General features: G+C 50.1%; 1 protein-coding gene across 1 annotated transcript in view; it reads right to left on the bottom strand.

Moving 5' to 3' along the window:
* Window positions 1-19452, bottom strand: part of TRIOBP (TRIO and F-actin binding protein) — a 72439-nt gene that overhangs the window by 27075 nt on the left and 25912 nt on the right. Inside the window, exons 12-13 of the mRNA XM_069082111.1 lie at window positions 18406-18543; window positions 1519-1575 (exon numbers count right to left, since the gene is read on the bottom strand). Coding sequence (XP_068938212.1) covers window positions 1519-1575; window positions 18406-18543 — 195 coding nt within the window. The remainder of the gene's footprint in view (window positions 1-1518; window positions 1576-18405; window positions 18544-19452) is intronic.

Here is a 19452-nt window from a genome sequence, read left to right as displayed (position 1 = left end):
GTCTACTGCCTGCCACTGACTGGCTGTGGCCTTGGACATTCAGGAACCTCCCCTCCCTGGGCCTCAGTTTCCCCATCTGTAAAAATGAGGTGATTAGAGTAGCAGCCCTGTGAGCTCTCTCAGTGTAGGATTATATGTTAACTGGTCAGCAGGAGAGGGTGGTCAGTCATGTGCTCTCTTTGGGAAATGGAGAACGTATTGAGGTGAAAAGTCAGAGATGGGAAATGTGGAGACAGTAGGTAAAGAGAGGGAGTGCAACCAGCCAGGCAAAAGTCTTCCGGAGCCGGCCCACCAAGCCCTTGCCCATCTCTGAGGCCGCATCCTCTCTCTGCTAGGGTCACTTGCCCTGCTCCCTCCAGCGTACTCAGTCCATTCCTCAGGCCCCTTCAGAGAGGCCTCCAGTGGTGGGCTTTCCTGGGGCACCAGGAGCAGGGAACAGCTCCCACCCAGAAAGAGAGCTGAGACCATTCCTTGAAGCCTACGGCTGCGTCTGGCTGGCTGCCAATGCCTTTGAAATGTAACGGATCCCTTAAACCTGACCTGCCATTGTCCCGGGCTCAGGGAGCTGCCTGCTCCTGCCTCTCAGTGAGGTGAGCCAAGGCCAGCAGAGGAAGCGGCTCCCCAAGGAGCGTCTAGTCCAGGAGCTTTTCGTGGGGCGCTGCCAGCTTGTTGGGGTGGCATCTCTAACACTGGGTTTCAGTACAACTGGTTTTCTTTGCAATCTTGTGGATTCTTGATACATTTAAAAACATGTTTCCAAGCAGGGATGCACTGCCAGAGGGTTCTAGGACCCCTACCCCCCAACATAAGAACCCATGATCCAGTCCAACCTTATTTTACAGTGGAGAAAACTGAGGCCCAGAGAGAGGAAGAACCAAGAGCCTCACACTGGCAAACAGAACTGAGAATGCATCCTGGGTCTCCTGACTCCAATTCCATTAAGCCAAATTGCAGGAAACAAGGCAGATTCCCCAGGGAAGCCAGGGAGGGACCAGAATCCTGGCTAGTGTTTATCTCATGAACATTCCACCCCCACCTTGCCCCAAGGATCTCCAGAAGGTGTTCGGAGCCTTTTCTGGGCTTCAGCTGCCTAGAACATTTTCCTTTCTTTACAGAGGAATGATCATGATAACAGTGATGTAGCTTAAAGTACTTTTTATGTGTGATCTCATCTAGAACCCTGGATCTAGAGGTGGGAGGGCCTCAGAGGCCTCGCAGTCCAACCCCCTCATTTTACAGAAATGGGGAGACTAATATCTGAGGAAGTTAAATGACAAGGCTCAGGTCACAAAATCCTAGGTTTAGAACTGGAGGAGACCCAGTAGTCTGACCCCAGCATTTTATGAAGAGGACACTGGGAGCCAGATGGAGTGACTCATCCAAGGCCGCACAGAGTTAGGTACTCTGACTCCAGAATAAATGCTCTTTCCTAAGAAGAGGGAAGATGGCTTTGTGACTGGGGGGAAGGAGTACACAGGAGACTCAACCCTGAATCCTGGAGCACAAGGCTTCTCTTACCTCTCCAGGTTCATCCAGAAGGGACATCCATCCCTTCTTAAAGTTGAGGAGGTCGGGCTGTGGAGAAAAATAGGAGAAAGGTGTCAGCAGGGGCAGAAAGTGATCAGCAGGCCCACGTCGGGACAGAGAGAGGGCACAGAAAGAGACACACATTTTCGGGCAGGAAATCTGTTCTGCTTGGCTCTAGGTCTGTAACAGGCATTTTACTGGGTTTTTTCGGGGGGACTGGGGGAGAGGTAGGTAGGAAAGAGGGAAAATAAACGCTTGTTCATTTAAAATAAAAATAAAAACAAAATTGACTGGACGTGGGTAGGAGAAGAGGAGAACCAGGGGCCGTAGCAGCTGTTCACCCATAACCCCAGCCCTGGCCCCTGAGGGTTCTCCCAGCCCATGATACAGAGACCCACAGGGAAACAGAAGCCACAGCTGTTTGTTCTAGGCTGATGTGGGCACAGTCTTGCTTGAGACCCAGAGACTTGGGCTATCCACCCTGGGAAGGGAGGCTGTGCTCAGTGGCTGAGGGGAGAAGGAACCCCATCATGCTACCCTATATTTTTCAAGGCTGCAGATGCCTTCCTCAGCCTCCCTCTTTATTCCCATCCCCTTGGTCAAACAGAAAGACAGAGTCAGATAGGAATTTCCCCGATAGGGCTAGGAGACAAACTAGCTTAGTGCAACCCATTTTACAGACCAGGAGATTGACATCCCACACTTGAAATCAGTTGCCACAGAACACAAAGGTAATGAGTAGCTGAGTCGGAATTCGAACTCAGGTCCCTGCATTCCAAATCCACCATTCTTTCTGCCACATGAGCTCTTAGAGCCCTGTCCCCAACCCCTTCTGCTGATGGACATGCTCACCTGCCTCTCTCCGTATAGACCAGCCGCTACTGTTCCTTCACCCCAGAGAGATCTGCCTCTCTTGGGTCTCTGATCTGTCCCTGGGGGGATGTGCCAGGCACCAAGGTGGAAAGGAGCCAGTTCTCTAAGGCAGAAGCCCTGAGGAGAGCTGGGGAAGTGGAAGGGGGCCAGGGAAGAGCATGGGTGAGTCCCAGAGCTGGGGGCCAGGGAGAAGACAAAGGCAGCTGGTGTCTGAGAACCGTACCTGGCTGCTGCTGCCGCCGGGGGTCAGCCCTGCCCGATGGCTGGGGGGTCCTGCCTGCCACATCTTCTGACAGGGCGGGACGGCTGCAGGGAGGGCCCTCAGCAGCCCAGTGGGGGCTCTGTGCTCCCCAGGCTCAGCATCCTGTCCAGCATGACCCTAGTGCCCAAGGATACTCTGCAGGTGGGTCCCAGCCGCTGAGCCCGGGCAGGGTGGCCAGCAGGGCCCTCCCCGTCAGATATGCTGCTGGCCCATTGGCTGCTACAGGAGAAGAGCCCCAGGATGCAGGGAGGCGGGTGCCAGGGCTAGGGAAGGGCGGGCCACCTGTTGCCATGGCCCTGAGCCTAGCCTATCAGGGACCAGCATCGCATGCCTGGGCCAAGGTGTCCAATTGCACACAGGCTGGCTGGCCAGACCTCTGAGGCAGCTGGAAACCTGAGCTGCCTGACCTGGTCTCCCACTCTTGCCTCTTTCCCAGAGGCCACCGCTCTGCCTCGGGCAGAGGAAGTGATCAACAAGAGGAATCTGGCCACATCCCAGTACCCCCAACTCCTCCATACAGGGCCTCCTCCCAACATGGCCCCGGAGGGCCAGGAGGCTCAAAGCCTGGAAGACAGAAGCCAACAACCCCATCCATGGGGTCATCACCACAGAGACGTCACAGGCCAACCCCCTCCTTTCATAGAGGGGAAACCAAGGCACAGAAAGTCAACAGCGACCGCCAAACACTGACTCCTAGCCCAATGCTCTTCCCCTACATCATGCCAGTGTTTTTGGAGAAACCAAGGAATCCCATCCTTGAGAGCCTTCCCTGACCTTCAGAGATCAGGGTCCCCTGCACTCACCCAGAGATCCACCCCTGCGGCCACCTGAGAATGAGCCTTTTTTGCTACAAAGGTTTTTTTTTTTTCAATGCCAGAGGGAGAAAGTGGGAGCAATGGGGAATAGATTTTTATGAATTGAAAAAAAATTAGCTAGCTAGCCACTTTTGTTACAAAGGTTTGATTTTGTTTTCAGTGGGCAGGGGGAGGAAGTAGGAGAAATAGAGAATAGATTTTTATGAATTGAAAAAAAATGAGGGAGCTAGCCTCTTCTCATTCTGTTAGAGCTGAAATGGAACTCAGAAACCATCCAGTACAACCCTTTCATTTTATAGTTGGGGAAACTGAGGCACAGAGAGATGCCCAAAGTCATTCAGGTGGTCAGTGTCAGAGGAGAGATTGGAACCTAGGTCATCTGGCTCCCAATCTTGTGCCCCGATGGGGCACACAGAAACATTGGAGTTTGTGGGATGGGTGAATGTATTTGAACCCCATAGGGGCCATCTAGTGCCTTCCCCAAAGCATGGTTCATTCATTCATTCATTCATTCATTCATTCATTCATTCATTCATTCATTCATTCACACAAGCACTGAGGGACATAAAGATAGAAAAGAAACCTGTCCCTGCCTGCAAGAGGCTGATATACTCTCTGCCAGTGCTCAGCCACCAGCCAAATGTCTACACCCTAGGCAACTGGACTCTTCCGGCATCAAAATTCGTCAGTCATTGAAGGAATTCTCTTTTCATCCAGGTGGATACTTGAATGAAGTGTGGATCCTTGAATGAAGACAGCCCTTCTATGCCTTGAGAGTCAGTCTTATGAGTTACTGAGGCTCAAGGAAATGACCACCCAGTAGCAAACCTCTGCAAATCGGTCCCAGGAGGACAGATTCAAGTGCTCCCCAGTCCGGGAAGCCTTTGGGCTTAGTGGAATGTCCCAGAGAACACAGTGACAAATGAGACATGGCTGGCGGTGGTGAGAGGGAAATGAGAGGGAATGTAAATAAATATATGTGAATTAATGAATGGAAATAGAAATAACTAGAATAAATGGGAATTTATCAAAATGTCAAAGGGTCCCACTTTGCACCCTCTTGAAATACACAACCTGGGCAAAAGTCTGCCATGTCCACTCCTGGATCTGCCTCAGTCCTTCTGCCCTCTCTCTGGGCCCCTGATTGAGTTGGGTGCCCCCAGGAAGCCGGGATTCAAATATTCGACCTTCTCTGCCTCCACCCTTCCTTCCTCACCCCAGCATCCCACTCCAGGGTAGCAGATTTTGTATGAATCAACCCCTTGTCTCCATTTCTTTCTTTCTGGCTGGTGCTGACCCTGGGGGCCTGCCCCTCCCTGCTCTCAGCAGGAGAGAGGGCCCAGTGCTAGTCACCACTCAGCAGAAGTGGGAAAACCATGAAATCTGCTGACTGATGCTGACACCCGAGAATGCCTGGTCCCTCCCATCTAATGAGAAAGGCCTCAGTTACCTCCTTGGGCAGTCTTCTCATGTTGGGGTGCTGAACTCCTCTGTGTGTTGCCCCCACCCCGTCCCCACAAGGATTTTGAGAGGGAAGAAAGATCAGATGAGGCAGCTGAAGCCCAGAATAGGGGGAGAGAGACTTGACCGACAGTCACACAGCCGTAAAGTGATAACCCTGGAGATCTATGTTCTGGGCTGCTTGTGAGAGTCTTAATAAAAAGGGGAAATGGGACCCACCACACCAGGGTCAGAATACACCACAAGTCACTCCTGCTTTCTCAGCTGTGGTGGAGTGTGGGTGTCTGGCATCCTGGGGCATAAAAGGGCCCTGAAAGTTCATCTCATCCATCCCCCTGCCTTCAGGCAGGGCCACAGCTAAACTACCCAGGAGCTGTCCACCCTATTTTAAAAACCACTGTCAGAAGAGGCGCCATTGCCCCTCTCAGTCATCTGTTAGCTCTCCGAAGACCACAGACTTGGTGCCCAAAGACACTGGGGAAGATATGTAGTTTACTCCTCTCATTTTAGAAACCAGGAAACAGGCCCAGAGAGGTAACCCAACTTGCTTGGAGTCACACGACAGTAAACATCGGAAGCTGGATTTAAAACCAGGTCCCTCATAGTGCAGACTCTGCCCCTAGTACACATGTAGAAAACAGCCACCTTCTTCCCTTTTGGGCTTCTCTTCCTCCTTGACTGGTTTAAAACCCCTCAGTTTTTCCAAGTCACTGGGCTCTTCACACAGTTTTTCCTCCTCCTTTCCCTTCCCACCAGGGAGAAGATGCCCAAGTGGACCTGACACCAGATCCAGGACAGGTGGGGGAAGGGGAGGCCCTCCAGCTCTGGCCTCCCTGCCAAAGCCAAAGCCACTGGCCTCCTCAGGACCGTGTGTTCCTCAGCAAATACTCATGTTACGGCACCTTCCCTTCAGCTGGCAGCATGGTCAGAGCAGACTGCACAGCTCAGGGAAAGGGGGCCGGGAGAGTAGAGATGGGGAAGGCAGAGCTGGATCCCAGAGATAAAGGGGCCTCAGAAGGTCACCTAACTCATTTGCCCAGGGTCACACAAGGAATGACAGAAGAAGAATCTGAACTCTCTCACTATCCATCTGGTCTCTCAAACTTAGGGAGGAGAGAAAATCTTGTCAGAAGTTGGGATCCTAGGCTAGGGAGGAGGGAAAAGGGGATAAGTCAATCAGAAGATAATTGGCTTTAGCTCAGGAAGGAAGCTTAGATGCCATCTAGAAAGGTGGCCCAGCGGTGGGGTAGTGATGGCCCTGGGCTGTGGGCCTCTGTTTCCTCCTGGCCTCCTCACATCCTGCAGCCTCTAGGGCCTTCCTGTTGGCTTGGAGACGCCCCTTCCCTGGGGGATGAAGGAACTGAGGCCCAGAGAAGGGGGATGTTAAGGTCACCCAGGTAATAAGGACGGCGCCAGGCTCCAATCCAGAGCCTCTGCCCCTCAGTCGTGCTGCCAGGACTTCCAGCCTCCAGCCTGTACTTTCACAGAGGACCAGATATCTGGGGGTGGCAGGAACCTTGGAGCTATCTTCTCCAACTCCATTTTGCACCTGGGGACTCTTGGGGTACAGGGAGAAGAGATAACTCCTGACCACACTCCCTAGGTTGTCTGATTGTCAGTCTACGCTCTGGCCACTGCTGACCAGGCTGCTTCCTGAGCTGGCAAGGACTACACCGGCTGAGGACGGGGGCAGCCGTGATAGAGGCTATCTAATCTTTGCATAGCTACACCTCTAAAATGTGATCTCACAGCCTCCTAAATAACAATAGCTAATGTTTAAGAGCTTATGATGTGCCCAGCGCCACTACCCTGAGAGGTAGATGCTATTAGGACCCCCATTTTACAAATGAGGAAACTGAGGCAAACAGAGGTTAAGTGAGTTGCCCAGCTAGTAAGTGTCTGCAGCTGGTTTTGAACTCAGGTCTTCCTGGTAATCCAGGCTGCCTAGTCTCTGTTGGAGATAACCAGCCAGAGCTAACAAAAAGCAAGAGAAAGGAAAGGGGCATCAGCTTAGGATCCCATTTTCCACCTGCCCCTTCCCCACCTAACCTTGGGACTGACTCACGGGGCCTCCGTCATCCCTCCACAGCCCTACTCTGTTAGATGGCCAGGGAAGGGGCGTCACCAAGCCAACAGGAAGGCCCTAGAGGCTGCAGGATGTGAGGAGGCCAGGAGGAAACAGAGGCCCACAGCCCAGGGTCATCACCACCCCACCCGGTGGGCCGCCCAGTCCGGCTACCTTCCAGCAGGCTTCCCTCGACTCCAGCAAGCCCCCTGTAAGCCCTCCTGACAAAAGGGAAGAACTTCAGTCCCTTCCCAGGGTCCTGAAGGTGTGTGTGTAGGGGGGAAGTCGGGAGAAAAGGAACTCGGGCCCCCTCACATCCCTACAAGCCCTCCATGCTCTCCCTTCCCCGGGTCACCCTCTCCGGTGCCCCAGAGGAAGGAAGCCGGGGTGGGGATGGCGGCTGCTGTTTTTCTCCATCACCTAGAAGGGAACACTTGTCATTTTGGGGCGGCAGAGTCACACAACATGACCAGCCCGGGGCTAGCTGCCTCCTCCCCTCTCTGCAGCCGGCCTCCCCCTTCCTGCAGGAGCCGCATCCAGGAGATAGGCAATGAACTCAGCCCTCTTCTCTGCCCAATTCTCGGGATACCCCCATGTCCCCACTGACCACCAGGCAGCTCTCGGCTCCAGGTGCTCAGCTCACCTGTCCCTCCCCCCACCCCCACAGCCTTGGGCTTGGCTTTGGAGTCAGAGGACCTGGGTTGAAGTCTGTGGACAGCTCACTTCCCTTCCCTGGTCTCAATTTCCCAGTTTGTAAAATGAGGAGGGGAGACTAGACAGCCCTCTAAGACCCTTTCTAGCTCCCGATCCTCATCCCGCCGCGGTGGGGCGACGTCCCGACGCTCTGCAGGGGACGAGATCGTGGGGAGAGTTGGCTTTGGGGGACCACGCCCAGCACCCCTGGAGCGAGTTCCAGCGCAGGCTGGGCGCGTTTCCCTGACCAGGGGTCGGTGAGCCTGACAGCCCGCAGGAGTGAGCGTGCCCGCATGGGACTGCGCCGAGCCTCACGCCCAGGCTCGGGGGCAGACCGGGAGCCGGGGGGCCTCCAGCAGGGCCCGGCTCCGCTTCGCATGGAGCCTCTGCCCCGCTTCTCGCCCAAGCCAGAAGGCGCACACTCGGTCCCAGTCCCGGGCCACCCCCTTCGCGTCGCGGGCCCTGCGGGGCGGTCGATCCGGCCCGCTCCCGCGGCTGGAGATCGCTAGTTAGGGGGAGCTGAGCGGGGCTGCATGGGGCCGGGGAGAGGGGGAAGGGGCGCTCACCGTCATCATGCAGCCGGGCGGCCCCCGGGGCCCCAGGGGCCGATCGCAGGCTCGCTCGCTCCGGAGCCCCGGTCAGTTACCCGGGGCCAGCATCCCCTCCCGCCCGCGTCTCTTCGGCTCTCCCTTTTCCAGAGCTCGGCCCCAGTCTCTGCCAGCCGCCCAGAAAACTTTTTTTTTCTTTTCTTTTCTCTTTTTTTTTTTTTTTTTTTTTTCAAACTTCCTGGGAGGATCCCGCCGGACCAATGGGTCGGGGGCGGTCCGAGCAGGCAGCGGCCAGGGCGGGCGAAGCGGCCAATGGGAGCCCGGGGGTAAGGGGAGCCCGGGAGGGGGAAGGAGGAGGGGGCTCAGGGCGGGGTGGGCGGAGGGGAGGGGCGGCCAGCCAATGGAAAGCTGGGGGGCGGGGGGTGGGTGGCGGGGGGGCCGGAGACCAGCTGGGGCGGGGGCGGGGCCACGGACTGAGTGAGGCCGGAAGGCTGTCACAGGTGACTCCCATCCCCGGGACCGCCCGAGGCCCCGAAAGAAGCGGGAGGGTCCGAGCTGCGCGTGCACTCGCGCGCCCCGGGGTGGCGGTGGGAGAGTAGGGGGTGAGGGTGGTTGGGGGTGAGCAGATCTCAAACACACCTCCACCCGCCCTCTACCTGCTTGGTGTCCCGGACCTTACTTTCCTTATCTGTAGAGTAACCTCAAGGGACGCTCCCAGGGGTCCTAGGTAAGCATCCCTCCCCTTCTCCCAGAGGAGCCTGAGAATTAGTTTAAAGATTTGCCTCAGGGCTCAGTGGGAGTAAATAAAGGGCTGGACCTGCATTTGGAACCAGGTGCGGGGGATTATTATGGCATCTCTTAGAAAAGCAGATGGAAAAGGAGAAGTAAGGACTCAGACCAGGAAGACTTGAATTCGAATTCAGCCTCCAATAAGCGTTGGCTGTGTGACCCTGGCCAAGTCAACTAAACTCTCGAGACAATTCTAAGGGGCATCTAGGTGGTGAAGGGGATAAAACTCCAATCCTAGAGTCAGGAAGATCTGAGTTTTCAAATCCAGCCTCAGACACTTACTAGCAGTGACCCTAGGCAAGTCACTTAACCCCGATTTGCTTCAGTTCCTTGTCTGTAAACTGGGGACTCACAGGAGAAGGAAATGGCAAACCACTCCAGTATCTTTGCCAAGGAAACCCTATGGATACTATCCATGGACTCTGCACTGAACATCCAGGCAGCTCTAAGCCTGTAGTTTCAGAGAGGGGCTGATTGCTTTATTAGAGGGAGCTTCCTCTACCCAGCATGGGATTGGAGTCTTTCGTGCACTTTGTAAATGCTTGATAAATATTTTTTAAAGTTTAAATTTAACGAAAGTGCAGTGTCTCCCCTTTCAGCCTCAAGTAGTTTTGGTTGGAGTGGGGAGATACTATCTCCTCCCCCCATAAAGAAGTCAAGTTAGTGAAGAGACTAGAATCATCCAGTCTCCAATTTGGAAGGGTCCTCGGGCCTCTGATCTAACCCCTCCCTGAAGAAGGAATCCTCTCCACAGAAACCCTGGCAGATCATCACTCAGCCTTGGCTTGAGTACCTTGGATCATGGGGACCTCAGTACCCAATAAGCCTTTCATTTAGGGCAGCCTCTCACTGTCAAAGGCTCTTCTCAAATAATGAGAAAATCTACTTCTGTTGCTCTCTCTAATAAGGTGAATGCTGCTTCTACCAGATAGTTTTCACTATTTGAAATACTATTCTGTTTCTAGACTCCTCACCATCCTGATCATTTTCCTCTGGACTGTTTAACAATGTCCTTCCAAAAGGGTTTTTCTCCAAACTGACCACAATACTCCAGGTGGGGCCTCCAAGACATGGAATGGAAAATTCATCAACTCGAAAGGCACCAACTGGCTTTAGAGTTGACACCTCTCCACCTCTGCAATCCACTAAGTGTGTGACTCTGGGCAAGCTGATTAACCTCTCTGGGCCTCAGTTTCCTCAAGTGTAAAATGAGGGGATTGGATTAGATGGCCTTTAAAGGGTTCTTCCACTTCTAAACCTCTAGGGTCTTATTAAGTCTCTCATTCTGAATATGATGTCTCATTTAATAGAGTCTAAGTTTCTAGCTCTCACCCATGGCCTTAAATATCTATACAAAAATTCAAGAACTAGAGACTTTAATGCAAGGAGGAAGATTTGAGCACATGACTAGACTATGACTCTATAGAAGGAATGGAATAATCAAAGAGAGAATAATGTAGCACTTGGTAAATTAAGGGAATATAATCCGATGAGGAAATCCAGGAATTAGAGAGAGAGTGAACACAGCAGAAAACGTTTGAATAAAGAACAGACAGATAAAGTGAAAGTGACATTGTCATGAGAATATACTACAAACCACTTGGGCAGAAGGAAGAAATAGATGAGTTCAGAAAAACAAAAAAAGATTACAAGCTAAGCAAAGAGGAGTGATGTAGACTTAACTGGGGACTTCAAGTATTCAAGTACAGTTCTCTCCCTGGTAAAAATCAGACTAGCTAATAAATTCTTGCCTTGCCTTAATTATAATTTTATCCTTCAAAAGGTGTGGGAAGTAACTGGGGGAAAACTGGAATGTGGGCTTGACTCTGAGCCACAAGGAAGAAGAGGATGATAAAGTAAAAACAATGGGAACCCTAGGGAGGAGTGGCCACACCCATCATAGAATCTGTAATGAAGGAAAGGGAGTTGAGTATGGGTTGGCAGACACCCCAGATTTTGGATGACTGAATTCAAAGAAAGGGCATGTAGATGGGTAGGCCAAGCTAAGAAAATAAAAATTACAATTCGGCCTAAATTAATTTATTCAGTGGCATACCAATCAGACTACTAAAATTTATTTTATAGAGCTAGAAAAAATAATAAAATTCATCTAAAAGGACAAAATATTAAAAATATCATGGAAATTAGTGGAAAGAAATGCAAGGGAAGTTGGCCTGGCCATAGCGGATCTAAAACTGTATTATAAAGCAGCAATAATCCAAATTATTTGGTACTGGCTAAAAAATAGAGTGGTAGATGAATGGGATAGGTTAGGTATATAAGACACAGTGGTCAAAGACTATAGTAATCTATTATTTGATAAACCCAAAGACTCCAGCTTCTGGGATGAGAATGCACTATTTGACAAAAAATTGCTGGGAAAACTGGAAAATAAGATGGCAGAAATTAGGCATCCACTAACATCTCACACCATATAACCAAGATAAGGCCAAAATCGGTATCTGATTTAGCCTTTACCTGTCAGAAGTTTACCTGTCAGATGTATGTAGAAGGGAAGAATTTATGACCAAACTAATAGAGAACATTTTTCAAATGCAAAATGGATAATTGTGATTACATTAAATTAAAAAGTTTGTGCACAAAGCCAATGGAAACTAGATTAGAAGGAAATCAAAAGGCTGGGAAACAATATTTACATCCAGTGTCTCTGATAAAAGCCTCATTTCTAAAATATGTAAAGAATCAAGTCAAATGTATAAGAATACAAGTCATTCCCCAATTGATAAATGATCAAAAGATATAAACAGGCAGTGTTCAGATGAAATTAAAGCACCTAGTCAGATGAAAAAATGCTCTAGATTACTATTGATTAGAGAAATGCACATTAAAACAACTCTGAGATGCTTCCTCACACCTTTCAGATTGGCTAATATGATAAAAAGGGGACATCATAAATGTTGGAAAAGATGTGGAAAAATTGGAACACTAATATATTGCTGGTGGAGTTGTGAACTGAGAATAAATTTGAACTATGCCCAAAGGGCTATAAAATTGTGCATGCCCTTTGATCTAGCAATACCACTAGTAGGTCTGTATTCCAAAGAGATCATGAAAAAGGGGAAAGGACTCACATGTACAAAAATATTTATAGCAGCTCTTTTTGTGGTGGCAAATAATTAGAAACTAAGGGGATGCCCATCAATTGCGGAATGGCTGAACAAGTTGTGATATATTAAAAAAATGGATTACTATTGTTCTATAAGAAATGATGAACAGGGGTGGCCAGGTGGCTCAGCCAGTAAGAGCGCTGGCTCCAGTGTCAGGATGACGTGGATCAAATCCGGGCTCAGATACTCAGCACCACACCCAGAAATAACTGGCCCTGTAACCTTGAGCAAGTTACTTAACCCCGATTGCTTTAAAAAAAAAAAAAAGAAAAGAAAAGAAATGATGAACAGGTAGATATCAGAAAAACCTGGAAAGACTTACATGAACTGATGCTGGGTGGAGTGAGAAGAACCAGAACATTGTACATAGTAATAGCAATATTGTGCAATGACCAACTTTGATGGACTTGACTCATCTCAGCAATATAATGTTCTAAGACCATTCCAAAAAATTCATGATGGAAAATGTCATCCACATGCAGAAAAAGCTATGGAGTCTTAATACAGATTGAAGCATACTATTTTCTCTTTCTTTCTTGCGGGTTTCCCCTTTTGTTCTGATACTTCTTTTACAACATAACTAATGTGGAAATATGTTTAATATGATTATACAGGCATAGCCTATATCAGGTTGCTTGTCATTTTGGGGAGGTGGCAGGAAGGGAAGGAGAAAAAAAAGGAAGTCAAAATCTTACAAAAGTGAATATTGAAAACTATCTTTACATAATTGTAAAAATAAAATACTAATAAGTGGGAAAAATTAAAATAAAAAAAGGCATGTAGAATTCCAAACTTCTACAAGAGAAGTTATCCCAAGAAGGATGGAAAGCTCTCAAGAATGAGATTCTAAATACACAAAGAAAAACTATTCTGATAAGGAAGAAGAGATGGACCTGTCCAAAGAGGTAGATGTGGTCACACAGGGAACTCTCTGATTAACTTATATGTAAAAATATGCATCCAGAAAATGTAAGCAAGGGAGGGTCATGGAGAGTGAATAGTGAGATGTGACATGGACCTGGAAAAACAGCAGTAGTGTTAAAGCTCAGAAAGACCTGAACTTGGCCAAATAGTCTAATGGTAAATATACCATTGTGGGGGGGGGGGGGGGAAAAAAGGGATAAAAAAAAAAGAAGGACTGGTGTTCAAGGCAGGAGATGAATGGAGAGAATATACAACTCCTTGAATTCTGGTTTCTCCTGGTTTAGGAGCATAGATTTGGAAGGTACTTCAGGGGTCCTCCAGTCCAACATATATGAGGAGTTAAGGTTGAGAAAAGTGAAATGACTTGCCCAAGATCATACGAGTCATAGCTACAGAGCCAAAATTCAAACCCAAGTCCCATGACTCAAAAACCAGTGCTTTCTACTGCATCCTGATACCTTTCTAGAAAGGACAGGTGAAAACTAGCCAAGAGGGAGTCAAAACCCAAGATAAGTAGGAAGACAGTAAAAGGGCCAAGTTGCCGTGGATACATTCGGGTTTCTTGGTCCAGATGAACTCCATCCCAGAGTTGGGGATGGCCAGATGGGCTTATCAATGTGCCCAGAAAATCGGGAAAGAATTCCCCTCCTAATGACCGGCAGAGAACAAAGGGGCCCTTTCTATGTCCAATCATTTTCGATTCCTGTTATGTGCTACTTTGCTTGGCTGTTCTGAAGTATCTTAAATCTTGTTTTGCTAAAGCAAAATTTGTTAATTTTATTTTTTACAAAATAAAACAAACTCATGGAGAAGAGCAAAGGGACAACAGGACTAGAGAAGGTCAAATGTGCTGATTTTCCAGAAGGGGGAAGAATGGAGTCTGTGTGCTGTAGGCTAATGAACTTGACCTTGATTTCACCAGAATTCTGGGACATGTTATTAAAGGGATGGTTTTAAACCAGAGAGCATGTTATTAAGGTCTGTGAACCCCTACAAAAGGTGATCACTATGGGTCAGGGTCAGCGTGGCTTCATTAACAGAAGGTCATGCCAGACCAACCTCATTTACTTTTAATTACAGATACTGGCCTGGTCGGCCAGAGGAATGGACACCGCATACCATTTGTTAGAATCTCTCCTGCCATCCTTGTGGGCAGGATAAATAGACATGGGTGAGAGAGAGTAGAGTTAGGCAGATTCAGAACTGGTTCAATGGCTGGACCCAAAACACGGTCATTAGTGTTGGACGACTTGAAGGAGTCTCCAGTGGAGTGTCTGAGGGATCTAACCTCAACCTGTGCATCTCTTCATGACCCCATTAGGCTTTTCTTGGCAAGGATCCTGGAGTGGTTTGCCATTTCCTTCTCCAGCCCATTTTACAGATGAGGAAACGGAGGCAAACAGGGTTAAATGACTTGACCAGAGTCACACAGCTAGTATATGTCTGAGGTTGGATTTGAACTCAGGAAGATGAGTCTCCCTGAGTCCAGGCCCAGGCTGTCTCTGTCCATTTAGCTATTTCGATGCCTTCCTCAACCCTGTACTGTTTAGCATTTATATCTATGATCTAGAATGTTCCTCTTATCTGCAGGTGACACAGAGAGAGTTGGACAGAGTGGAAGGGTCAAGATGTTGAAATGCAAGAGCAACATCAAAGCCTGTAAGCAAGTTCAGGAAAATCAGCTATATGATAGCGGGGTGGAGGAGGTGTGGTTACACACAGACTGTTTCTGTGAAAAAGATCTGGGAGTCTGAGTGGACAGCCAGCTCCATGTGAGGACAGGAATGGTAAAAGAGTGCAGCCTTCTGGGCTGCACTGAGAGGCAAGGCATCCCTGAAGAAGGAGGTGGCATCTGGTTCCATGTTGCCCTGGGCTGATGACATCTGTCTCACTAGAAGGTGCCGCATTTTAAGAACAATGATGGCAGACTGCAGAGTAGCTGGATGGTGCCCAGAGACAGGAAGACCTGAGTTCAAATACTGCCTCAGACACTTATTAGCTCTGTGACCCAGCAAGTGAGTTAAGCTCTGGCAGAGGAGAGGCAAAGTACGCCTCTGAGATCTGGGGACTTCTTCCTGCCTGGCCTGGAGCTAAGCCAGCCAGTGAAGGAGGGAGATGAGGGGCAGAAGCTGAAGTCAAAGCCTTCAGCTACTCATGACTCACTGTGCTTGGTGAGAAGCTGGGGAAAACCCTGGTGCAGAACTGGGAGGGCACAGGGTCAGGAGCCTAGAACTCCAAGGTACCTGAGAGGCCAGCTAGAAGAACTCCTCATTTTACAGAAAAGGAGACTGAGGCCCAGGGAGGGGAGGTGCCCTGTCCAGGCCCAACAGGGAGTGAGTGTGCTTGTTTGACACTGGGTGAAAGTGAGGTTTGGGCTGGTCTGAGCCTGCAGTTACATGCTCTTATCTGGGGCATCTCCTGGGGACACCAGGCCTTTCAGGCTTATCTTGGCAGGTGTTTATAGAAGAATGAGATTTACAACGAGCCAGGAAGGAGCAAATGGGAGAAGGACAGCAAGAGAGCGGGCCAGGGGGCTCTGAGTCCTGTGTGCCAGATGGCAGCAAGAGAGGGGCACACACATGTATGGGACTGACTATCAGATCAGAGATTTAGAAGTGAAAGGAGCTTTGGGGAATGTCAGAGCTGAGAGGGGCCTCAGAACAGGGGATGTCAGGGCTGAGAGGAAACCTTAGAGATCATCGTCCAACTTCTTCATTTGACAGGTGAGAAAACTGAGGCCCATGGAGGGAAATGATTGAATGATTGCTTTGGGTTCCCAGGTATGTCGTGGGCTGGGCAGCTTTCTGATTGCAGAGTTATGAGACACATAGGAAAGTGGGCACACCTAACTCCCTCACACCTGACAGTGTAAGAGACATGTAAGTACAATGAAAAAACTAGGGCCTTAGAGTTCATGGATCTCGGTTGGAATCATGTCTGCTATTTGGTGGCCTTTGAGGTTTCTTTCAGTTCCTGGAGAGGGGAGATTCTTGGATCTCCGAGGGCCCTTCCAGCCAACTGCCTGGCCTCCTGGAGCCCACCATGACTGGATATGTTCCTGCCTGGGCATCAGGAGGAGGGGGCTGGGAGCTGGAGCTCAGGGTTCTGGCCCAGCTACATATGAGAGGGAGGCTGGGAGAGTTCCTTCTCCCTTGAAGTAGGTCCCCCATAAGCTTTTTTAGGAGCCCCGGCTGGAGCATGTGGCCAGTACCAGATGGATCCTGTCCTGCCAGGCCTGTGCAATGGGCTTCTCCTGTGTCCAGCACAGACTCTTGGCAAGGTCCTGCCTCAGACATTCAGTTCTCTTGGTCAAGTCTCTTCCCTCACTGGGCCTCAGTTTTCTCCTCTGTAAAATTAGGGGATTGGACTAGATGACCTCCACAATCCCTCCTAGCCCTAAATCTGGGATCCTTTCATCTCCCATTTCACAGATGTGGAAATAAACTCCCATTGGGAGGAGGCAAGTTTGCCCAAGTTTGTTCAGCTCATGAGTGTTTGAGCTGGGACTGGAAAGCAAATCTTAGCTCAGGGTTATTTCCTCTTGGATTGATAAGCAGACTCTAAACGTTCTGGCCTCAAGGTCTGAACCCTGTCTGGGCCTCAGTGTCCCTATCTGTAAATGGGGAGGAGATGAATGCCATGACCTCTCCATTCCCTTCTCACTTGGGCATCCTTTGACGCCAAGAAGGTACCCGCCCTGCTTACCCGGTTAGGTAACTTGATCTGCCACATTCTTGGAAGGAGTTGTACAGACAACTGCTGCCTCTGACATCCCAGGACCTGAATTCAAATCCCACCTCACACGGTTACAGCTATCCTATGGGACCTTGGCTTTCCTGGGTCTGCCAAATGAGGGGCTTCCAAATGGAGACCTGTCTTTTCCTCTTCTCCATCTCCCACTGACCACACTCCATTAATCCCAACTGCCCCAGTCCCCACTGTTGTCCTAGGTCAAGGGTGAGGAACCTGTGGCCCCAAGGCCACTGCATATTCAAGAAGTCTGGATTCAGCCAAAGGGCCACACTTGATTGTCCCTGTTCTAAGCTCCTTCCCAGAGCTGACTTTCCCTGTTCTGAAGACATTTCCTGTGGCAGAGGCTCCCCACCTCTGTCAAGGTGATTAGAAACTACTCTCTCCTAAGGCTTTTATGTCTGATTCTTCCCAGCAACATATCTGCCCGTTAGAGGCCTTTAACACCTTATCCAAAAAGGTTGAAGAGGGGTGGCGGGGCTCAAATCCAGGCCAATGTAGAAAGGGTCTAGGGATACAGACTTCTGTCATCACCCAATATATAACTGCCCAGGCCTGGCCCAACCAGGGGCCAAACATCTGCTTCAAACAGAGCCTGCCCACGGAAATGGGCTGATTTCATTTTCCCCCCTCCTTATTTAATGAGAAAAAGAAAAAAAAAACTCCACAAGTTGGCCTGTCCCTCTCCTCCCTGAAGGACACTCCAAACCGTCCATCTTGAGTGTTTACAGCCTTCTCTGAACAGGAACGATTACGTAAGGCCAGATGTTTATTCAATTGGCCCTGGCCCAGGCTGGAGTCGGGGGCCCCCTCTCCACCCCCATCGCATCAGCTGGCTTTCCTCTGTCTTCTCTGCCCTCCCCCCCATCTAGACCCCCTCAGCTTGGCCTTCCTTGGCTGGGAGACAGGGGTGGAGAGGTCAGCGGGTTTGGCAGGCCACACCCCATGCCTCCTTTCCTCTCTTCTCCCTCTGTATGTACCCCTACCTGGTAGGGGAATAAGCAGGACTTTTTTCTGGCCCTAGGGAAAGACTCCCAGCTGGGCATGGCAGAATCTCAGAATTGGAAATATAATAAAGGTTCAGATACTGATCTGACCCAGACTTTTCATGTTATAGAGTAGGAAAATGATGATCAGGGAGGGAGGTAAAGTCACACAGGGGTAGTAAACAGAGGCAGGATTTGAATCCAGGTCTGACCCAACAGCCTTTCTACTGTGCCCTGATTTACCTACAGCAGGAACATTAGATCTGGGGCTGAAAGGGGCCTTGGAAACTACCTCCCCAATGCTCCCAGTTTATGGATGAGGAAATGGGGGCTTGGAAAAGTTCAGTGACTCCCTACCAGGTCACACAGGCGGGATTGGAATACAGACTGGGTAGCTGGCATCTAGTCTGTGGCTGAATGAAATCTTACTATCAAGGCCCCAGAAGCCCTTAGGACATAGAAGGCACGCAGATGTGCCCTCTGCCAGCTCCCCCCTTGCCGCCCTATCTGTGAAAGCTCTGATGTGCAGGTCATGGCACCCAGACCCTCCCTGTTCCATCCCCTCCCATCCTTCCCAGGCCTACCCTTCGCCACTTGAGAACCCCCAGGGAAATCAGGAACGGGTTGAAGAGTGTGGGCTGGTCTCCGGGCATGCGCCATGACGTCACCAGTCGACCCTTGGTGGGGCTCACGGCCTTTCCCTTTGCCTGGACGTTGTCTGCCTGTCAAACAGGGGCAAGTTGGTCCAGGGGTACCTCTGTTGGTCTCCATTGTGGGATAGGGGCAGGGTAGGCCGTCAACCCAAACTGGGGATTAAGGGAAGTTTCCTTTTCTGAGTCCTTTCCCTGGCCTATGGTGGCCCCCCCCCCCCAACACTCAGAACCTTCAGGGGCTTCCTCTCTCAGTCCATTCAACCTGATGAAAACCTATCCTGAGATAGGCCCTGGTGAAGTCATTGACACTGTGGTATGAATGACTGAGGAGCAGAGGACAGCAAATAGAGAATGGACCTTAAAGCCAGGAATAACTGGATTCAGGTTCTGACTGTGCCACATACTGACTGGGTGACCCTGGGCTAATCGCTCATGCTCTCAGTCCTCCAGGCTCTAAACCTCTATATTGAAATGAGACTGGCAATCTGCAATGGTAGAGGGAGTTCCCTCACTTGGGAATTTCCTTTCATCCATGAAATCCCAAATCTAGTCCCTATCTCTATAAATGGTGGAGACCATAAAAAGGCTAAGGCTTAATTAAGCCAAATGACTGAATCTGAATCTCGGGCAGTGGAATTTCAGGCATCAGCAGTTAGGTAGGAGATGCTGGGGAGTGGGGCAGGGAGATGATTTCATGAAGCCACAGATCTGTAGGAAAGTCAGGGTGGATTCTGGGAGAGGAATGGAGAGGCCTCGTGGCATGGGAGACAGGGGATATCTGGGGACAGCTCCCTGTGGTCCAGTGGTTAGAGACAGCTCTGGGCTTGCCATCAGCAAGTCCTCAGCTCAATCAATTAAGATTTATTAAGCACCTACTATGTTCCAGGCACTGTAGTAGTACTCACCCTTGGAGGTGCTTCCCAGCACCAGAACTGTCTTCTACAATGGGCTAGGACTAGGAGCTCCTAGGCTGGTGAA

The sequence above is a fragment of the Petaurus breviceps genome, unplaced genomic scaffold (assembly GCF_028583685.1).
Source record: "Petaurus breviceps papuanus isolate PSGF00001 unplaced genomic scaffold, PetGlider_PUasm1.0 156, whole genome shotgun sequence".
NCBI classification, from domain to species: domain Eukaryota; kingdom Metazoa; phylum Chordata; class Mammalia; order Diprotodontia; family Petauridae; genus Petaurus; species Petaurus breviceps.
Note: the sequence above shows the minus strand (reverse complement) of the source record. Positions and strands in the feature narration are given on the sequence as shown.